At 43.1% G+C, this 18,622-nt stretch overlaps 1 protein-coding gene across 3 annotated transcripts; it reads left to right on the top strand.

Annotated features, from left to right (window-relative positions):
- The first annotated feature begins 2,808 nt into the window (after positions 1 to 2,808).
- HEY1 (hes related family bHLH transcription factor with YRPW motif 1) lies at positions 2,809 to 7,033 on the top strand. 3 transcript variants are annotated; one of them, XM_007520158.3, is made up of 5 exons: positions 2,809 to 3,420; positions 3,694 to 3,769; positions 3,924 to 4,019; positions 4,257 to 4,338; positions 5,258 to 7,033. In XM_007520158.3, exons 1-5 carry the CDS (start codon positions 3,332 to 3,334, stop codon positions 5,836 to 5,838), a joined length of 924 nt encoding a protein of 307 aa, XP_007520220.1. In that variant the 5' UTR covers positions 2,809 to 3,331; the 3' UTR covers positions 5,839 to 7,033. The 3 variants fall into 3 exon arrangements, with proteins under 3 accessions (XP_007520220.1, XP_007520221.1, XP_007520223.1); XM_007520159.3 differs by having other exon boundaries at positions 3,129 to 3,420; positions 3,924 to 4,007; XM_007520161.3 differs by lacking the exons at positions 2,809 to 3,420; positions 3,694 to 3,769; positions 3,924 to 4,019; positions 4,257 to 4,338 and adding an exon at positions 4,350 to 4,781.
- Positions 7,034 to 18,622: the final 11,589 nt, after the last annotated feature.

The raw sequence follows: 18,622 nt of genomic DNA on the forward strand, positions 1-18,622 counted from the left end.
ACCAGTTCTACCCCTCCTCCCCACTGTACTCTGCTGGAAAATGTGTCTTTCTTGGGCTGTAAATGGTGTCACCTTTGCACTCTGTGCCATATATTTAAGGAGCGACTAACAGGTATTTAACAGTGCTCTGCTCACAGTCCCCAGGGATAAACCCCCTGTATGTAGCAGGTAGTGGAAAACCAGACCCAGCTGGGCTCCCAGTGAAAAACTTTCTTCTGATTCCACCCCCAACCCCATGATAAAGAGTGACCTCTTTATTGGCCAATTTCTCTGTCCTATCAAATAAAAATAGAAATAGAAAAAAAAAAAAAAAAAGACTGCTGTGGGCAGTGGAGTCATCGTGCAGGCACCAAGATCTAGTGCTAACCCTAGTGGCAGTAGTCATAATAACAACAAATCTTGAATGTCTGAGGGTTTTCTGTTGTTCTTGTTGTGTAGCTAGCAGTGTGGAGTCAGGAATCCTTATTCTACCTCATCCTTTCCCCTTTCACCCACCAAAGTGCAGTTACCTCTACACAGCGACAGGAGTAGGCCAAGCAGAACAGGCTGATTCACTATAGATTCCAGAGAAACTTACAGAGCCACAGAGGAGGCAGTGGAAATTAAGGCCTGGATAACCTGTTATTTTAGGGGCAGAAATGGAATGTCAGAGGGGCTTTGGAAGTAGGAAGGAAGAGATTAATGGTTTCCTTTGTCTGATGATCAGGTTCTGGGAGGCAACAGTGATAAGCTTCACTGAAGACTGCACTAGTTGGAAAGGAGCATTAGAGGCTGAACTTCTAGTTTTGTGGGCACATCCCATCCCCCGCCCCACAAACTGTTTATCTATGAGCTGGAGAAGAGGGCACATAGTGGGGCTGATCTTGAAGGGACAACTTGCAGGTGGTATGTGGTGGCGTATCTGAGAGCCAGGGCCCCTGGGGTGATAGTCAGAACTAATGGGTGATGACTGATGGAGGAACCCAGCACAGAAATGGAAGTCAGAAAGTATGGCTGAATCAGTGAAGCCGTGCTGCAGGTGTCTCTCTCTCTTCCTCTCTATCTCCCCCTTCCCTCTCCATTACTCTCTATCTCTAGACAATATGAATAAATAAAAACATTTTTAAAAATTATCTTTATTTATTTATAGGATAGAGACAGTCAGAAATCGAGAAGGAAAGGCGGGACAGAGAGGATGAGAGACAGAGACACCAGCAGCACTGCTTCACCACTTGTGAAACTTTCCCCCTGTAGGTAGGGACCGGGTGCTCGAACCTGGGTCCTTGTGCATTGTAACATGTGTGCTCAACCTGGTGCTCCACCACCCGGCCCGGCCCCATTAAAAACATTTTTAAAAATAAAAAAAAAAATAAATAAAAAAAAAAAGGAAAGAATGGCTGAAAGAGAAAGGTTTTAAGTTTCACCGAGAGTCAGGAGGTAACATAACATGCTTAGGGATGAGGGACTGAGAGACCAGTGTTCATAGTGCAGGCCCCTGAAGAGCGGATGGCCCCCGAAATATTAAGTTCTGCGACCAATAATCAAGGGCGAAACGTGAGAAGTTATTTTCAAAGATGAGAAAAGAAAAGTCATCCTCAAGAGTTAGTAAACGTTTCCTCATTGACAGGGCTGCAGGGTCAGCAGTCGCAAACGAGAGAGGAATACAGATTACTCTGCTTCTGAGTAAGAGGGAGACAAACCATGATTTCCAAATTTAAAATAATCTCTGCTACTTTTGCAAATCCTTAGAGCAAGGAATCAGTCCAAGACAGTGTCTTTTTTTTTTTTTTTGTAAATCTGTCATCTTGTGTGCCTGAGCGGTTTCACGCAGCTACCCAGCTTCCGCCCCTCCACCACTGCCACTGGAGCTGTGTTGTGTGTGTGTGTGTGTGTGTGAGAGAGAGAGAGAGAGGAGAGAGAGAGTCTCAGTGACAGAGACGTGCATTCCCACAGTTGCAGCAGCCATAGACATAAGCTCAGCCCAGCCCAGCCACCTCGTCGCCCGCTGAGAGGCTCCGGCTGAGAACGCCTAAAATAACAAAACCCAAAACCAAACAAACACAAAAAGCCCACAATGAATACCCCCAGGGACCTTTTCTTTTCCTTCCTAAGCCCGCAAAGAAAACAGGCGCTCCACTTCCCCGGAAATTAGGAACACAGGGGAATTCACACCCACCCCCCTTGGAGACTAGGACGCCCCTGCAGCGCGGAGCTCGGCTGCAAGAACCAGCAACGCGGCCCCAGCAGGCGCAAAAAGCACCTTGTCCCAGGCCGCGTGGGGCTGCTCCCCGCGCTCGGCCCCCGGCGCGGGCGGCCATCGAGGGCGGCGCATGGATGCCGCTTTCCCGGGCGCCCGGCAGCGTCGCCCGGCCAGGTGCGCGGCTCTCGGCGGCCCAGGCAGCGCGCTCCTCCCGCCGCCGGGCACGGGCGGCGCGGCCGCCGAGATTTACCGCGGCGCAGGGCGACGGCTTCCGGGGCCGCCCGGAGCCTGGGCTCCGATTACAGGGTCACACGGGGGGGCCCAGGGCTCGCAGCCGCCAGCCTCCGCCGGCACGCCCTCACGCGGCCCCGCTCCCCCGCCAGCCCATTCTACTCCATTCATGCGGACGCTCAGCGCCGCTGCCGCCGCCGCCGCCGCCGCCGCCAGCGCAGCCGCCGTCGCCGCCGTCCGCCGCCTGGATTGGCTGGCGGCCGCCGCGCCGGCACTTTCCCACGGCCCGCGGCGCGTGCGGCTCACCGGCGGCGCTGCAGGCGCGGCCCTGGCGTGCGGCCAGGCCAATCGGGGCGCGCGGGGGGGGGGGCGGGGCCGCCCGCGGCCGCCGGCGGGCTAGTGTCCCGGGCCGGCCTCTCCCGCCCGCCGCCGGCCCGCCGCCGCCTGCGCCGCCTCCTCCTCAACCCCCCTGCTGTCACCCCCGTGGAGGCCCCGCAGAGCCCCCGCGGAGACGGCGCACCGCCGCCGGGCAGGGGCGGGCGCGCAAGGCGGGGGCGCCGTCCGCCCTCTGCCTCAGCCGCGCCATTTCGACCCTCCCCGTGAGCGGCTGCCAATCAGCGCAGCGAGAAAGCGGATTGGCGGAGGAGAGGCTGTTGCCCGGGAGCCGGCGCGCGCTCTCCCCGCCCCCTCCCCTCGCCCGCCGAGTTCCACTCCCCCGCCCTCCCCTGGGCCCTGGGAAGGGGCGCAGCGTGGGAAAGGGATGCTTGGGTTTTAACCCGAGGCAGAGCGTGAGCGGGATCAGTGTGTGCGGCAGGCGAGCGGCCGAGCGCGGAGGCGTCGCTGCTGTGAACTCCTCCTTGCTCACCGCGCCGACCCTTCCCCCCGAGCACCCTCCCGCCCCCCTCACCCCGCGCAGCCAGCATGAAGCGAGCCCACCCGGAGTACAGCTCCTCGGATAGCGAGCTGGACGAGACCATCGAGGTGGAAAAGGAGAGTGCGGACGAGAATGGGTGAGTTGCAGGAGCCATCGGTGGAGCCGGCGTAGGAGGCGAGCGCCCCGCCTGACCTCGGTGACAGTGGGCGAGGGCCCGGGGTGCGCGGCTGCCCCGCACCCACCTGCGGCCCGGGGGGAGGGACTCGCGGGTGCTCGCAGGACCAAGTCGCCAAAAACCGCCCAAGTGCGGGGAGGGCGTGGGAGCGACCCATCAGATCACCTTGATGCACAGTGATTTCTGATTTTTTTTTTTTTTCCCCTTTTTCTTTCTCCATTCTCCATTCTCCAGAAACTTGAGTTCTGCATTAGGGTCCATGTCCCCAACTACATCTTCACAGATATTGGCCAGGAAAAGACGGAGAGGCGTGAGTCATTTTCCATTGCTTTTCTTTTTTTAATTATTATTATTGGGGGTGGCGTTGTTATATTACTAGTTAACAGAAAGAACCACCTTTCCTCTCTTTGGATCTTGTGGTTGTGATATGGAAAGAACTTCTTTGTGTTGCCTGCTTTTTGTAGATCATTGAGAAACGCCGGCGAGACCGGATCAATAACAGTTTGTCTGAGCTGAGAAGATTGGTACCTAGTGCTTTTGAGAAGCAGGTAATGGAGAAAGTAGGTAGAGCTCAACCTTCGCCTTTCTTGACCCGAGCCTCAATTCCTGTCTTGAGAAGTAATTATGTTTACGCGGAGACAAATTCATATGTAGATTCCAACATATTTGACAAGATAATTCACTTATTTTATCCCGTATGTTTACAACTAACAATGCATCTATTTGAATATATGTATTTTAAGTACTTTCTACTTGACGCGATGCTAAATTAGTCTTTTACCATTTTTTTTCTTTAGGGATCCGCTAAGCTGGAAAAAGCTGAGATCTTGCAGATGACGGTGGATCACCTGAAAATGCTGCACACGGCAGGAGGGAAAGGTACATCTCACTCACTTGCGTGGGGGATCTTGAGTGGGTTAGAAGGAGCAGCCGCAGCTTGTCAAGATTGGTGCAGTCGGTGCCTTATATTTACTGTGACTGTGGGGGTGGGGAGCCAGCAGTGTGTGCTGTGCCTTTGCCTGTCAGTACATTTTTCAAATGCGTATCGAATTTTCTCCAGTGAATTCACCTCAGCTCTATGCAAATGAAACGAATGCAACTTCTTTTGGGAAATAGCTCTTGTGCATGAGGTGCCCTAAAGCTGTGACAGCTCTTTCCACATTGTTTCTTGGGACTCTGAGAATGTTTATCTCTCTCTCACACACAAGTAGTATATGGTCTTGATTTCACCTTCTGAATTAAAAAAAAAAAAAAAAAAAGCTGCCACATGATTCTTGAGGAAAGAGACCTGTTGTGGTTAAGTAGAGAAAAACCAGCAGAAGGTGGGAGACCAAGATCTGTGTGTCTGTCTCCAGCCGGAAAATGCCTTACGAAGGACCCAGTGCCTAAAAGTTATGATGATAACTTACATCTGTGTGTCTAATGAATTTCACTGCTTTGTGGTTTCTCTGTCCTTGATGTATTTTTTTGTTGTTGTTGAGGGAAAACATTAAAGGAATGAACATAGTTTCATCTGCTGGTAGGGTATAATTCCAATTTCTGCTAGGCAGCTTCTAATTGGGCTTTGAACTTGCATTAGCAAACATACTTCTCATGTTAATGAATGTAAAGACTTTGGTCAACTCCATCATATTTGGACTTCCCGAGGAACTCGTGAGTGCCCTTTTTTTTTCTTCTTTCTTTTTTTCATATATAGGTATTAGCACAAAGGGCACTCTTTTGCATTGAAGAAATGAGCGAAGCCCTGAAGTTCTTTCTTTTGTTCTTTTTTTTTTTTCTTTCTTTCTTTTTTTTGCAGGCTATTTTGACGCGCATGCCCTTGCTATGGACTATCGGAGCTTGGGATTTCGGGAATGCTTGGCCGAAGTTGCCCGATACTTGAGTATTATTGAAGGACTGGATGCATCTGACCCTCTTCGAGTACGACTGGTCTCGCATCTGAACAACTATGCCTCCCAGCGTGAAGCCGCGAGTGGCGCCCACGCAGGCCTTGGACACATCCCCTGGGGGAGCGCCTTCGGACATCACCCGCACGTCGCGCACCCCCTGTTGCTGCCCCAGAATAGCCACGGCAACACTGGCACGGCAGCCTCGCCCACGGAACACCACCAGGGCAGATTGGCCTCGGCACATGCAGAGCCACCCGCCCTGCGAGCGCCCCCTAGTGGCGGCCTTGGACCGGTGCTCCCTGTGGTCACTTCTGCCTCCAAACTCTCACCACCCCTCCTCTCTTCAGTAGCCTCCCTGTCGGCCTTCCCTTTCTCTTTTGGGTCCTTCCATTTACTTTCTCCCAATGCACTGAGTCCTTCGGCACCCACGCAGGCAGCAAACCTCGGCAAGCCCTATAGACCTTGGGGGACGGAGATTGGAGCTTTTTAAAGGACTGATGCTGTAGAATGAGGGAGGGAGGGAAGCTTAAAGTCCCAGCTGAGCTGGGTTGTTGCCAACATCACCTTAAAGTCGTCAGTACAATTTATAAAAAGGTACACTTTCAGATACATTCTGTTTAAAGACTAAAGGTTTGTTGGTTTTCTTTTTCTTATTTTTTCCCCCATTCTTAATCATGTCATGTAGTAGCAGATTTTAAAAACCAGTCGCTAAATTTCGTTCCATACATTCAACTGAAGTAGTGAATATAAACCAACATTTGGTGTGATAGGTTTGTCTTGTGCCTGATAGACTTTGGAAACCTATCAAAGAATGATTCCATTATTGTCTCAAAGCTTCGGGAAATTGAACATTTAGTATTTTGGTCAGTTCATCTTATATAGCTGCAGTCTGTTTTTAGAATTAATTTTCAGAACCACTACGCTCAATATTAACATGATGATATTTGTTAATGTTTTGATAATTAAAGTGTTTATAAGTAATCTTTTGGGGGGGCAGGTGGGGAGCTAATGACTTTTTATATTTCTGAATAAAGCGTTGACAAATCAGATGATCAGCTTTATCCAAGAAAGAAGACAAATTAAGTCTTTGCCACTACCTACAACAGTCAGGTGAAATTATATAAGTTGCCAGGGACCCAGAATTCTTGTCACAGCTGTTGTCTTCTGCCAGGACTTGAAGTTCTGGGCAAGTTAGGAAAGAGCCATTTGTGTCACAGTTCCCCATTTGGAGTGGCAGGGAGGGAACTGAAGATAACTGCCTAGATTATGCCAGTGTGTATCAATGTCTGAAGCAAAGAAAAGGGCTTTTAATCTCATGGATCTGAAAATCACAGATGCTAACATGGATGCTGATCATGGTGTGCAAGTGGTCAATTAAGTAGCCCAGTGGAACCTGTTAAATTCATAACCCGATTCTTCTGCAACTGTCAGGTTTTTGCTGAACAGCAATTTTTATGTTGCATTTTCTTTCTTTTTTTTTTTTTTTGGTGCATGGAAATGTGGTTGTCAACAAGTAAAAAAAGGACTTTGCTGCCTTCTTTTTTGGTTTATTTAATTTGATTGGGACTATGAGCTTGTTGTTTTAAGGTTTATTCCCTTAGCAGGTGTAGTTTAAATGACCACTGAACCAGGCTTGACCTCTGTTGTACTGATGTGTTGTGACTAAATAAAAAGGAGCAAACTCGCTTGCTGTGTATTTCTTAGACATTTGGGCTCCTCCCCCACCCCGGTAGCTAACTGAAGATAAATTATTTTCTTCCATTTTTCTTAGTCATTGATTTTTATGTGTTCCATTATTCTTGGAATTCTAAACAAGAAAATGTGCTATTGAACATGGTTATTACAATGGAGAATTTTGACATCTTGTTCACAAGAAGACATAGTTACTTAGTTGTTATTTCAGTTTGCCTGGCCCTGAGCTAACTATTTATGAACTAGAAATCTCTTGTCAAGCTGGGAGTTGTGGGATGGGAATGATTCAGGTGAAATTTTTTTTTTTTAAATGTCCATTTGACAGCTAGCTATATAATTAAAGTATAGCATATACACAGTTCTATGCTAAGACGAAAGAAAATTCCTTCTTCCTCCTCCTCCTCCTCCTCCTCCTCCTCCTCCTCCTCCTCCTCCTCCTCCTCCTGCTTAAACCGCAAAGCAAGAAGAGGCAAATACTGCTATCTCTGTGACCCTGTAAAGGAGCTTGGAATCTGTGGAGTGAAGAGCAGTGGCAGGCTGTAATTCTGCACCTGCACAGCTCCAGGAGTCTCTCCTTGTTGAGTTCCAAGGAATTTGTTTAACCCTTTAGTTGTATTTAACTTCTGAACTGGGTAGTGAAAAAGCTGACATACGCTGCTTTAAATTAGAACAAAGCCCTGCTTCTTAAGAACTGGAGTAGTAATAAAGACCCAGAGGGTGAGGCGTTCCTTCCCCTTGCCATAAAAGTAGCTTTTCTGCCAAATGAAGTGATTTAGAGCATGAAAGGTAAGCATGAAAGGCAAGCATGAAAGCTTGCCTTGATACTGAGGGTGGTAGGAAGGGAAGGGGGTGGGGAGGGAACAGATGACAAAATGGAGCCTGCCTTTTTCTCTGCCCAACTACTGAGCTCTTCCTGCCTTCTCTGTTTAAAAAGACATGAACACAAAGAGAAGTTTGGACTTTGAACTTGAACAGCAACTTGTGTATCCCCGCGAAGGGAATGGAGACTGTGACATTTCTGTGATTGCGGGTTCCAAATGTTAACTCCCACTCAACCTTTTCCCTGGGTGGCCTCAGACGTTGGTCCCACTTCAATGCACAACGCCGTTCTTAGCACTGCCTGTGCCACCAGACACTCTGTCATGATGCTGTGATGGAAAGTGTTATGATAATTTCTGCCAAGTGTCAGTTTAATTTTAGCAACCTTAATTTCAAATGGCATTACAGCATTACTGAATAGCATTGTGCTTAGGCTGCTGTAGTCTCTCTCACTGTCTACCTAGGTTGAAATAGCTAATGTGGTAAGAAAGAAGCAAAACCTCTAATTTCACAGGCTCTGCTGAAAGAACAGTGGAACCAGTGGTATTCTCTCTGCTTGTGACATCAATGATCCTTTTATCGCAATCTGGTTTGTTTCTTTTTTTTTTTTTTTTTTTCTTTTCAAAGATATTAGGGAAAGAGAAGAGAGGCTGAGACCAGAGTTCCGCCCAGCTCTGGCTCACTTTGCGGCAGTGCTGGGGATGGAATCTGGAACCTTGTGCAAATGCTCAGGTCTACTGCTGCCCTACCATTTTTTTTTTGGTCAGTTCTTTTTTATGTTTTTTTCTTAAAGCCATTGATTTGGATATAGACAAATTGAGAAGGAAAAACAGAGAGACACCTGCGGCACTGCTTCATCACTCATGAAACTTCAATATGTAGCTGGAGACTAGAGCCTGTACCCTGGTCCTTGCACATGGCAATGTGCATCTCAACCAGGTACATCCGCATCTGACTCTCTTTCTTTCTTTCTTCCTTCCTTCCTTTCTTTCTCTCTCTCTCTCTCTTTCTTTCTCTCTTTTCTTCCTGAGAGGACATGGGGATCATTTTCAAGATCATGTACTTTTCCAAATACGCATTTTGATTTCTTCTTAAACCCCTCGGAGGCAATAGTTTTCTAGAAATGGTACAGGGGCAGACAGAGCTTCTTGGCAAAGTAGATGGACTTATAATAATGATAATTCTATAATATGTAGAAAAACATTTTTAAAAGCTTTATTTCTTTGAGAGGGGAGGGTAGGCAGGCCAGAGCACTGCTCAGCTCTGACATAAGATAGTGTCAGGTATAGACTATTTTACGTCCAGGGTCTCAGGCATGAATGCCTTGCATGCAAACTCTGTGCTTAGGAAAAATAATGTAGGGAAGCACTGATGTCTACTCTGAACTGAAGCATTAAGAAAAATAAAATTCGCTGCTAAGGAAACAGTCCAACTGGGAGAGATCAGGACTTGCATGTCTTAGACTCCTGTTATTACCTATGCTGACTTCCCTCTTTCTCTCCATCTTTCTCTCTCCTTCAGATGCAAAAAAAATATTTAGAAAAGTTTTATTTATATTTTTAATATGTATTTATTCCCTGTTGTTCTTGTTTTATTGTAGTTATTATTGTTGTCATCGTTGTTGGATAGGACAGAGAGAAATGGAGAGAGGAGGGGAAGACAGAGGGGGAGAGAAAGATAGACACCTGCAGACCTGCTTCACCACCTGTGAAGTGACCACCCCACCCCACCCCCCTGCCGGTGGGGAGCCAGAAGCTCAAACCGGGATCCTTACACCAGTCCTGAGCTTTGTGCCACATGTGCTTAACCTGCGGCGGCGCTACTGCTCCACTCCCTAGAAAAGTTTTAAGTAATGAAAAAGTTAATATTAAAGTCAATAGTCAGCATACTTGTATTGCATATATATAATGTTAATGTTCTATACATTTACCTTATCAGGAAAATGACATCTTGGATCATAAGGAATAGTGAAAGGTCTTATTAACTAGTCATTTATTTTGATTACCATGAATTGATAAAGGCTGGACAGAATTACTGCATTTAAAATATCTTCAGAAACAATATCCAAGAAATAGAATTTATTATTTATTCAGTGTAGTTAAATTATGATGTGATATTTTTCAACTTCTATTCCCCTCACTCTGTTACTCCCTAAAATCATGACAGTTGAAAGATGGATTCCTTGAATCCACTAGTTATGACTTTCTGTGTGTAGTCTTTCTAGTTTCTACCAGAGTCACAGCTTTGATGTCTTCATTAGTTTCCAATGTGATTTATAATTAAAGTTACCACAGAGATAATATCATCTGAGACGCTGTTTCAAACAGAGTCCAATTTCTTTCTCAACCAGGGCTCCGAGGACTTGAATTCTGAGTTCAGCTCTGGTTTTACCTAATTACATGGCCTTGGGTAAGTCATTTAAGATTCTCTCACCCTGCTTTACTGACCTAGCAGGCGAAATGTTTGGACTAAATGGGGATGCCAAACAGAGACAACGAAGATGGAGGAGAAAGCCAGGGTGGTGGCCAAGTGGGTGCCGACCCAGGGCTCACCTATTCCCAGCCCCCCTTCTGTCTGAAAGGTCTTGCCAGTTGTTTTAGTCCAATGTTGCTGAACTCAATTGCTCCAGTTTGCTGGGGCACTTTCAATTTCTGGAGTTTTATGGGAAGCTGTTCAATCTGTGTCCATTGGTAATTAATTAACCAAAACCTGCCTCCCAGCAGGACTGGACCCAGTGAGTAGTCAGTATTTCTCCCTTCCTAGGTTTCTCATCTCTCTCTCTGAGGCCTAAATCTTTTTTAAAATTTTATTAAATATTTTATTTATTTGATGAGAGAAAGAGAGAGAGAGGGAGAGATACGCTGCTCTGCTCTGCTCTGGGTTGGTTTATGGTGGTGCCTGGGATGGAACAGGAGACCTCAGAGCCTCAGGCATGAAAGTATTTTGCATAACAATTACACTGTCTCCCCACTCTGGGTTATATTTTTCTAACATCTTGCCATGCAGTGATCTTCACATATTCTCAATGGCTGAATGTAAGGCCCAAGTAAAATAAATATTGTAGCAACCGGCAGTTGTAGGTACTATGGTGTAAACATTATCATGTAAATAGAATTGGCAAGGCTTTTTTTTAGATGAGATTGGGCATGTTCATGATGATACGGTTGCATTTTTTTTCTCTTTCTTTCTTTCTTTCTTTCTCTCTCTCTTTCTTTCTTTCTTTCTTCTTTTCTTTCTATGACTTCTGGGTTGTCAAATTTCCTCAGGAAGAGAGAAGCTAAAACCATTCTTTTTTGTTCTAAGTCTGGACACCTCCCAGGAACTGCTTCTGAAGTTGCTCTCGATGTGGTCCTTGGATTCACTTTACCAAGGAGTAAGATGGGGTCTTAGCCTGGTGGCCTTAAATGAAAGAGCGAGTGTGCAGCTTGGGTGACTCAGCACACTGGAGTCCTGAAAGGCGCCATCTGATTTCAGGAAGTAAGAGGTTCCAGCAAAGAGCATGCTGTTTTGAACCTCCACTTGAAATGTAATGCCTGCCTTGATCTTGATGAGCTACAGGGCTTTTCACTCAGACACTTTAGTGTTCTGCCCCAGGGTGGGGGCAGGGAAAAAGGAGAAAAAAAGCAGAGGAAAACGAAACGCAGGCCTTTATTTGGGAGCTGTCTGCAGCTATTGTCACGTAGTTGCTGAACTACTGCCTGAGACTCACAAGTCCCAGAGAAATCTGAGATAAACAATTGTCCCTAGAGATGGGTCTGGGGACACGGACAGGTTACTGGATTTTATGTTAATAGATTGTAATATTCTGGTTCTTTAGAGCTACATTATACAGTTTCCCATCATACGATCTGTTATGTCTGCATTTTTTGTTTAGTGCTTTATGATGGATTTTGACATATACTCAGGTTGATTAATCACTCATAGACGGTTGTTAGGTGGTCTGTGGTTTGATTTATCAGAAGGGACTTAAAAACATATTTGGCAGAAAAACATTGGCTATTACCCTGAGAAAGTTGATTCCTGAAAATTTTCTGTGGCTACTCTTAGGGGTTTTTTTTTGTTTTGTTTTGTTTTTTATCATCTCCCCTGGGGCATGACTGTTTCTGGTGTGTAGGAATGTTCTATAAATGTGTGACTGAATCACAGAATAAAAGAATGTCATGTCTGAACCATTACCGGTCCTCTTTAACTTCTTCTCCTAGCCCCTCCCCATGAGTCCTGCGCTCTTGCCACAGTTACTTTACACTGTTGCTGTAACATGTTAGGTATAAGGTATAGAATCACTTCTAGCCCTTCATGCTGGCTTTCCCCTCTGCTGTAACATTCTCTGTCCAGCTCTTTGCTAATCTATTTGTAGTCTGTGATCCCCTTGGGGCTGTGTTCAGTGGTAACCTCCCCCACGTATTGAAACAGTTGCTGCATGTTCTCATTTTTCTCCCTTTCCTCCCCCCCCATGTGTATTTTACTGAGTGTTTATTTACTGTCTGTTTTTGCCTGTTTGTTCACTATTACAATTCTTTTTTTTTCTTTTTTCTTTTTTCTTTTCTCAGAGGGTGGAAGGCAGGTAGGGAGAGAATCACTGCTTGAGTGTTTTTGAAGCTTCCTCTTTTCATGGGTCTCCCATGTGGTGGCCAAGGGCTTAATAAGCTCAAGTTTTTGCTCATGGTGGGATATGGGCTCTACCAGGTGAGCCATTTTTCAAGCCATCTACTATTATTACAATCCTATCACTTATAATATGCTTGGCTTATAGGCGGCATCTAATAAGGACTTATTGAAAGAATGAGTGCACTCAGCCTATCCATTTGTTACCACTAAGTTGTCCAGCAAAACAGACTCCAATAGATTTGTCTCCGTTACCTGTTGTTCCCGTGCAGTCCTTTTTTCTGAACTACAAGCAAAGGTAATTTTCTGTTTCACTTTTGTATCTTCACTATTCTACATTTCTCTCATTCCCTCTCTTTTGCTCGCTCTCTGTTAAATTTGACTCAGTAATCATTTGTCAATCCAATTTTCATTTATCTGTGTATTTAGTGGGGAGATAGGGACATTGTCCATGTTTTCATATTCTTTACTAAAGAATCTACTCTTTCCTGACAACATTCATTTTCTTTTCTTTCACTTTTGTTTTTCTTTTTTAAAAGACAGACATAGAGAGGGGCAGAAAGAGAGAGACCACAGCACCAAAACATTTTTCAACAAACTGGGGGTCAAATCTGTGTGGAAAACATGGCAAAGCAGCACACTATCCAAGTGAGCTATTTCACCACCCCCAACATTCACTTAATTCATTTTCACTTCTGCCTTCTCATCAGTTAAGGGATCCTTGCATTTTGATTTGGCTACAGTTTAGTCTGAATTCTTGAGGTGGGGATGGGTGGAGCATAGCCTCTGCATTTATAAAAAAGAGGAGGATAAAATTTTTATCATAAATATGAGTTATATATCACCCAGTATTCAAAGGAGACCAACAGACATTAAATGTTTAGACTAAATGTGACATGTTGAAGGACAGGTTGGAGGGTGAAGGACTGAAAGGTAATGTTTTGAGTATGTAAAGAGAGGGCTTTATGAAAGTGAATACGTTCGTAGTACTGAAATGTGTATATATATCACAAATTTCATAACCACTCATCTGTTGTTGAATATGTGGGTTCTTCCCACATTTCTGCTGTTACAAATAGAATTGACACACACACACACAGTCACATTTCATATATATATATATATATATATATTATATATATATATATATATATCACATATATATTTACCAATCCTGTCACCAAAGGTTTGTGTCCACATGCCCACTTTCAAAGATAACCACTATTGTTCTCCTACAGCCTTAGATATAGGTTGACATTGTGTTTTGTTTTTTTCACATTCATATACTCAATTCTATACATCCCCAACATCAATGAAACCATTCTGTAGTTGTCTTTCTCCTTCTTACTTGCTTCACTAAGCATAATCTCGGGAGCCAGGTAGTAGCACAGCGGGTTAAGCACACATGGTGCAAAGCACAGGATTGGTGGAAAGATCCAGGTTCGAGCCCCCGGCTCCCCACCTGCAGGGGAGTCGCTTCACAGGTGGTGAAGCAGGTCTGCAGGTATCTATCTTTCTCTCCCCTTCTCTGTCTTCCCTCATCTCTCTATTTCTCTCTGTCCTATCCAACAACAACAACAATAACAACTACAATAATAAAAAAGGGCAACAAAAGGGAATAAATAAATATTTTTTAAAAAAGCATAATCTCCAGTTCCATCCTTTATTTCAAAGGCCACAGTATCATCTTTTATTATTATTTTTTTATTATTGCTGAGTACTCTGTTGCATTTATGTCCCATAGCTTTTTTATCCAGTCATCTGTCGAAGGGCATTTTGATTGCTTCCATATTTTGAATATGGCTATTTTGAATAAAGCTGCTATGAACATAGGGGTGCATATATCCCTTCAAATCAGTGTTATTATATCTTTTGGAAATATATATGTATCTAGTATTGAAATTGCTGGATCATAAAGTCTTTCCTTTTGTATTTGTTTAAGGAGTCTTCATAATGACTGCACCAATTTGCATTCCCACCAGCAGTGTCACAGAATTCCTTTCTCTCCACATCCTCTCCAACATTTATCTGCTCTTCCTTTATTGATGGAGCACATTCTCACAGGTGAGAGGTGGAATCTCAGTGTGGTTTTAATTTGCATTTCTTTGGTGATGAGTGAGTTAGAACATTTCCACATATATCTGTGGGCCGTGTGTATCTCTTCTTTAGAGAACCGTCTATTCATATCTTCTGCCCACTTTTTGTTGGGTTGTTCTTTTTCCTTTTTGTTGAGCTGTATGAGTTCTTTATAGATGTTTGATATCAACTGCTTGTCCGAAGTGTAGTGTGCAAATACCTTTTCCCATTTGCTGGGTTTCCTGTTTTTCCTTATGGAATTTTCTTTTGATGTATAGAAACTTTTTAATTTCATTTCCTTTATATTATGAAAGAGTTCCTCTACCCTCCACCCATCCTAAATCCAAAGACTTCAAAAATTTACAAAACACTAATGGTACAATTCTACTACTCAGTCTTAGGGAAGGTTTCCTTAATGATACCTGAGGGATTACAAATTTACTATTGGTTTTCTGGTTCTGCCTGGCTTACACCTATTTTTAATTTTTTTTTTCTTATGGATGAAACATAACCGTAAAATAGGGTATTTGGGTTGTGACAGGAATGTTCTGGTTTTACAAATGTTTCAAGGGGTGGTAGGAATGATGACAGTGATCATTGAATGACTATCCCTCTTTCATTCCCAATATACAATCCAAGATTACATCCTTCTCAAGAGTAAGATAAAAGCAAAGCGAAGAGAGAGCATCAGTAAGCAATCTGAGAATCTGAGTGCTAAAAATGACATTCTTTCAACTTCCACATATTTAAACTTAATTCTTTTCATTTATTCTTAGTACTCATTCCTTAGGTACCTCTAGATAGAAACTATTATACTTAATATTCCCTTTAATAAAGTGAGGTGAAATCCTTCTAGTGTGTTTTCCAGAAATTCAGAAAAGAACTAATGACAATGTAGTAAATGTTTTTTTTAATATTTTTAAAATTAATTTAATAATGATTGACAAGACTGTAGAATAAGAGAGGTACAGTTCCATATAATTTCCACCACCAGAGTTCCATATCCCATCCTCTCCATTGGAAGCTTTCTTATTCTTTATCCCTCTGGGAGTATGGACCCATATGGATCATTATGGGGTGTAGAAGGTGGAGGTCTGGCTTCTGTAATTGCTTCTCTGCTGAACGCGGGCTCTGACAGGTCAGTCTGTACCCCAAGCCTGTTTCTAGATTTTCCTAGTGGGGTAGGACTCTGGAGAGGTGGGGTTCCAGGAGACATTGGTGAGGCTGTTGGCCAAGGGAAGTCAGGTTGGCGTCATGGTAGCATCTGCAACTTAGTGGCTGAAAAGCATTAAAATATAAAGCAGAACAAATTGTTTAATAATCTGGAACCTAAAGGTAAGAATATAGCAGGTGAGATTTGGGGGGTCTCCAGTTTGGAAAAAGTTAGGAAGTCTATTTTAGGTATGTGCCAAGGGGCCTTTGACTTTACTAATTTTTGTAGCAAATATTTTTAAAAATTAAATAGTTTTCATTTCTTTGTTTGTGTCAAAATGAAGTCTGACTTAAATTCTCAAATATTAGAACATTACTAATAATTCAGATGACGCGTCATTAGAATGTGACATCCATCTACTTATACATGAATTAATTGGAGGGAAAGAGGTCCTATTCACTTTGTTAATATAAGATACATATTAAATAACAGTTTACTTTTCAAAAAGTTTTTATTTTCCCTTTTGTTGCCCTTGTTTTTTATTGTTGTTGTTATTGATGTCGTCGTTGTTGGATAGGACAGAAATGGAGAGAGGAGGGGAAAACAGAGAGGGAGAGAGAAAGATAGACACCTGCAGACCTGCATCACCGCCTGTGAAGTGACTCCCCTGCAGATGGGGAGCTGGAGCCTCGAACCACGATCCTTACGTGGTCCTTGCGCTTTGTGCCATGTGTGCTTAATCTGCTGTGCTACTGTCCGACTCCCCAACAGTTTACATTTTAACAATAAAATGTCAAAATATTATTTGACTCATTATAAGAATTAATACTTTTTCTTTTTTTATTGGGAAGTTAATGGTTTACATTACAGTAGTTGGCACATGGGTACAATTTCTCTTTTCACCAAGATAGGTGTCTGCAAAACACTCTTACTTCCCAAATTACATGGACATGTATCAGGACGTTAACGCTCGCCCCCGCCCCCGCCCCTGGCTTTTCCTGTTCTCCTTCATTAGAGTCCTTTGCTTTGGTGCAATATACCAAACCTGTCAAAGTTTTACTTTCTCTTCCCCCTTTCTGCCCACGAATGAGATCATCCCCTTTTCATTCTTCTCTTTCTGGCTTATCTCACTTAATGCTTTCAACTTTAATAACTTGATGTAGGATTTTTCTTCACTGATTTCTGCCCTCCACTTCTTTCCAACCCTTTGAATTGTATAGTTACACACAAAACACACACACACACACACACACACACACACACACACATGAGTGTATTGGAGAAAGCTACAATAAGGTATGAATAAAATACTTTCAAACATAAAGATGTTACTAGAATGACATTCTGTGGGTCAAGAAATGATAGTAGAAATTTAAAAAACAAAAAATTTCCTACTGTCCAATACAACTAGTTCTTTCATTTTCAAAAAGAATGATGATTAGTATCATGTAAGCTTAATTTTACAGTTTATTGACCGCCTTAAACATTTGTTAGGTATCAAAATTATAATATTTTTTTGTGGAACCAGAATTTAAACTTAAGCAAAATCTTATTATAAATGTTATTATTAGAAATTTTGTGGTGCTATGGAGGACTAAGTCTCTGATAGGTGAGTTTTTTTTTTCCACATTACTAAACAATTCTCCAACTCTCTGTGGACACTGACAGGGCATCTTGTGATTTAACTTAATTCTGAAACAATTCTGATGTTATTTACTCAGAGTGTTAAATCCTCAGAATAAAGGCTCAGTTCCACAAGATGGTATGTACTTCCAGCAAAGACTTCAATTGAGAGTCCCAATTATTACCTGTTTCTGGCCAACTGTTTTTTTTTTTTTTGGGGGGGGGGTCAGTTCATTGCTAAAAAAACTCACAGAACTCAGATTAACATTTATTGATGCATATCCATCTGTTATCAAGAATATCATTAACCTCAGAATTCTGTTGGCTGCTATAAAGGCCAAAGTGTTTATGTGACAAGAAAAGAGGATTGAAATTTGAGCAGCAGAGGTTCAGGTTAGAAACCAAAAAATGTGTCCTGAGGATGGGTAAAGGTCAGGTGGTTCTTACAGAGAAAAAAAAAAAAAAAACAAGGATGAGATAAATAAGTGAAAGTGGAGGGATAACAAAGTAAAGTAGATGAAAGTTCACTTTGATTGTGTCTTTCAGACAGGACAGTCTCATTCTGGCTGTTTTCTTAGAAATGTTGGTAGTTTGACCCAATCTACATAAGAGAGTACTTCTGACAAGGATTGCCCTGACTCCGTTTAAAATGACTCTATTGATGTGAAGGTCTGATAGTTTTGTAAAGAGTACCAATAATTAGTTAGACAAAAAGGTACATAAGGACCAGAAGGCTCCTGTGTTCAAGAGTTTCTGTTTCATGGTGTTAAGGTATGAGAATGTTTTCACCAACATGGATACTCTCTGAACCCCATCTGTTGAGGGTTTATATGGAGGCTTCATTGTATAGACATGATTGATTAAATCAATAGCTATTGGTAATTTAATTCAATCTCCAGACCCTCTCCCTTTCTTGGTTTTTGGGGAGATAGGACTGCAAGTTCAAACCCGCAAAATGCAATGTCAATTCCCCTGGTCACCCATTTCTTTCTTTAGAGACTTTCCAAGAGCCATCTGGTTAACATAAAGTCAGGTGAAGTTAAAAGGGGCTTGATGCCAATATTATTGAACAATTTTATTATACTTACCACCTGGGAAAGTACAAGAATTTTAGGAGCCTGTGCCAGTGACAAGGATTAAAATCAAATGTATAATTCTTATTTTAAATCAGAACATCACATAATCCAAATCTGATTTTATTGGTCTAGATGACCTCAAACCTGAAACTCCTTTTTTTTTTTTTTTTTTTTTTTAAGAGATGTGTTTAGAATTAATCTTGGTTAAATTCCAGATTACCAAATGAAGT

Source organism: Erinaceus europaeus, chromosome 1, assembly GCF_950295315.1.
Source record: "Erinaceus europaeus chromosome 1, mEriEur2.1, whole genome shotgun sequence".
NCBI lineage: Eukaryota > Metazoa > Chordata > Mammalia > Eulipotyphla > Erinaceidae > Erinaceus > Erinaceus europaeus.